General features: G+C 41.6%; 1 protein-coding gene across 1 annotated transcript in view; it reads left to right on the plus strand.

Annotated features, from left to right (window-relative positions):
* LOC106011893 (monocarboxylate transporter 13) overlaps positions 1-2,394 on the plus strand; it is a 10,211-nt gene that overhangs the window by 2,675 nt on the left and 5,142 nt on the right. The window contains exons 2-4 of the mRNA XM_013083052.2: positions 803-947; positions 1,545-1,643; positions 1,978-2,110. Coding sequence (XP_012938506.2) covers positions 803-947; positions 1,545-1,643; positions 1,978-2,110 — 377 coding nt within the window. The remainder of the gene's footprint in view (positions 1-802; positions 948-1,544; positions 1,644-1,977; positions 2,111-2,394) is intronic.

Below are 2,394 nucleotides of genomic sequence, written 5' to 3' on the forward strand. Positions count from 1 at the left end.
GGGGGTTGTTGGAGTGTAATGCAGGTGATTTACGCCTACATCAACACAATTTATATCATTTAAGAGGCATGCTTCCGACCCTATCTTTCAGGACCAATCAGGGATAAGAGGGATACAGTGTACCAGCAGAACGACAGAAATATTTGATTATAATTTCTCCCCACTTGAGAATCGAACTAGGGTCTCCTGCGTGCGATAGCTACTGGCTAAAATAAAAAGCTAAGTCGTTCGAACGAGGCAGCATGTTGGTCGTTCAAGAATACTCAAAGTAAAACTCTTTTTTTTTCTTTCTTTGTTTCTTTGTTTCTTTCTTTCTAGGCTTTGTCCGTCCACTGTAGGATCTAGCCTTCCAAAAACGACCCCCCCCCTCTTCCCTCTGTTTTATCAGCTGTCTCCGTGTCCAGGCTGTACCCGTCTGATCTCTGGTGTCGTCATCTTGCTACCTTCTCTCTGGTCTTCCTCTTGATCTCTTCCCTGTTCTTGGTCTCCAGTTTGTGTATCTTTTTAATCCGTCTGTTGTTCTTTCACTATGTCGATTTGGACAACCTATCTGTATTTGTGTAATTTTGTAAAACTGTTACTAACTAAGAGTGGGTGTTTGGCGGGTCCTCTGGTGTGGTTTGCTTCTTTTTACCTATCAAAAATCCATCGTCCTTTTCTCCCCACCTTCTTTTTGTGTTTGTTACACTTTTGTAACACCTCTAGACTTCGACACTTATGTGACTTATTGTGTTGCAAGTGCCGTAGAGCTCTTACTAAAACGTAAACAAAAAATTAATAAAGACACAATTTCTGTCCCCAGGCACATGTATAGGCGCGGTGCTGATCCCAGGAGTGAGTTTGATCAGGCACTACTTCCACAGACGGGTGTCTCTGGCTAACACTATGGCCAATGTAGGAACCAGTGTGGCCATCATAGCTGTACCGCCGATCATCACCATACTCAAGTCAGTCTGTGTGTGTGTGTGTGTGTGTGTGAGTGTCTGTGTGTTTGTGAGTGAGTGTGAGTGTGAGTGTGAGTGTCTGTGTGTGTGTGAGTGTGTGTGTGTGTGTGTGTGAGTGTCTGTTTGTGTGTGTGTGAGTGAGTGTGTGTGTGTGTGTGTGTGTGTGTGTGTGTGTGTGTGTGTGTGTGTGTGTATGTGTGTGGGATTTTTTAGAACACCTGAGTGGAGAAATGAATGAAAAACCATGATCGCAGACGTCTGTTTCAGATCTGACGCTTTTTGATGATCCCCGATCAGTATAAAAAGAAAAGTTACTTAGATAGATAGGAAAGTTATTTTTTCCTTTAGAAACGAATTTAGACAGAAAGTTGTTGTTGTTGTTGTTGTTGTTTTAAACAGTTAGAGAGAGCGTACAACCATGGATGTGTTAGACAGAGGATAACACCATGGATGTGTTAGAGAGTTACAGGATAACACCATGGATGTGTTAGAGACTTAAAGGATAACACCATGAATGTGTTAGAGACTTAAAGGATAACACCATGGATGTGTTAGACAGTTAGAGCGTAACATCATGTATGTGTGTGTTGTATGTTCCAGTCACGAGTACGGAATTCGGGGAGCCTTCCTTATCTCTGCGGCGATGGAGTTACACATGATGGTGGCTGGCATGTTGATGAGGCCTGTGAATGCCTACAAGTGAGTACATCATTTTCTTTGTTTGTTTGTTTGACAAAGTGATACACATGATGGTAGTTGGCATGTTGATGAGGCCCGTGAGTGCCTACAAGTGAGTACACTGCTTTTTGTTTGACTGTTTGTTTGTTATTTTTTGCAAAGAGATGCATATTGACGAAATCACGATTGTTTAGTGTAGAAAAAAAGCTAGAGTATAACCCAGCAGAACAATTTCTCACAATTTTCTATTTCCTTGGGAGGCTAATGAATATAACTTTAAATTGCTGCTGGGATAAGTTTAAATAGCACTAAGACCTCTTGGCTAATTTCTCCGTCTAGTTTTTTTGGTTTCTAGGCAGCTATTCAGTTTCTACAACTGTGTAAAGATGTACAGTTTCTACAACTGTGTAAAGATGTACAGTTTCTACAACTGTGTAAAGATGTACAGTTTCTACAACTGTGTAAAGATATACAGTTTCTACAACTGTGTAAAGATATACAGTTTCAGTACCAAGGTCTGTGGTGTAGCAGTTAGACGTACCGTGGTCGCATGCACGAGACCTGAGTTCGATTCCCGAGCGGGGAGATGTTTTATCGAGTATCTCTGTCTTTCTGCTGGGATGTTGTATTCCTCTCAGTCCGGGTTGGCCCTGACTGGGATGGTCAGATCTGAAGCCCACGTTCTAAATGATCTAGATTGTGATGATAGGGGAGTAATAACTTCTTTAAAAAGTATTATTAAGGAAAAAAATCAGTCTCACTTTTGAACCCC

Source organism: Aplysia californica, unplaced genomic scaffold (assembly GCF_000002075.1).
Source record: "Aplysia californica isolate F4 #8 unplaced genomic scaffold, AplCal3.0 scaffold00208, whole genome shotgun sequence".
Classification (NCBI taxonomy): Eukaryota; Metazoa; Mollusca; class Gastropoda; order Aplysiida; family Aplysiidae; genus Aplysia; species Aplysia californica.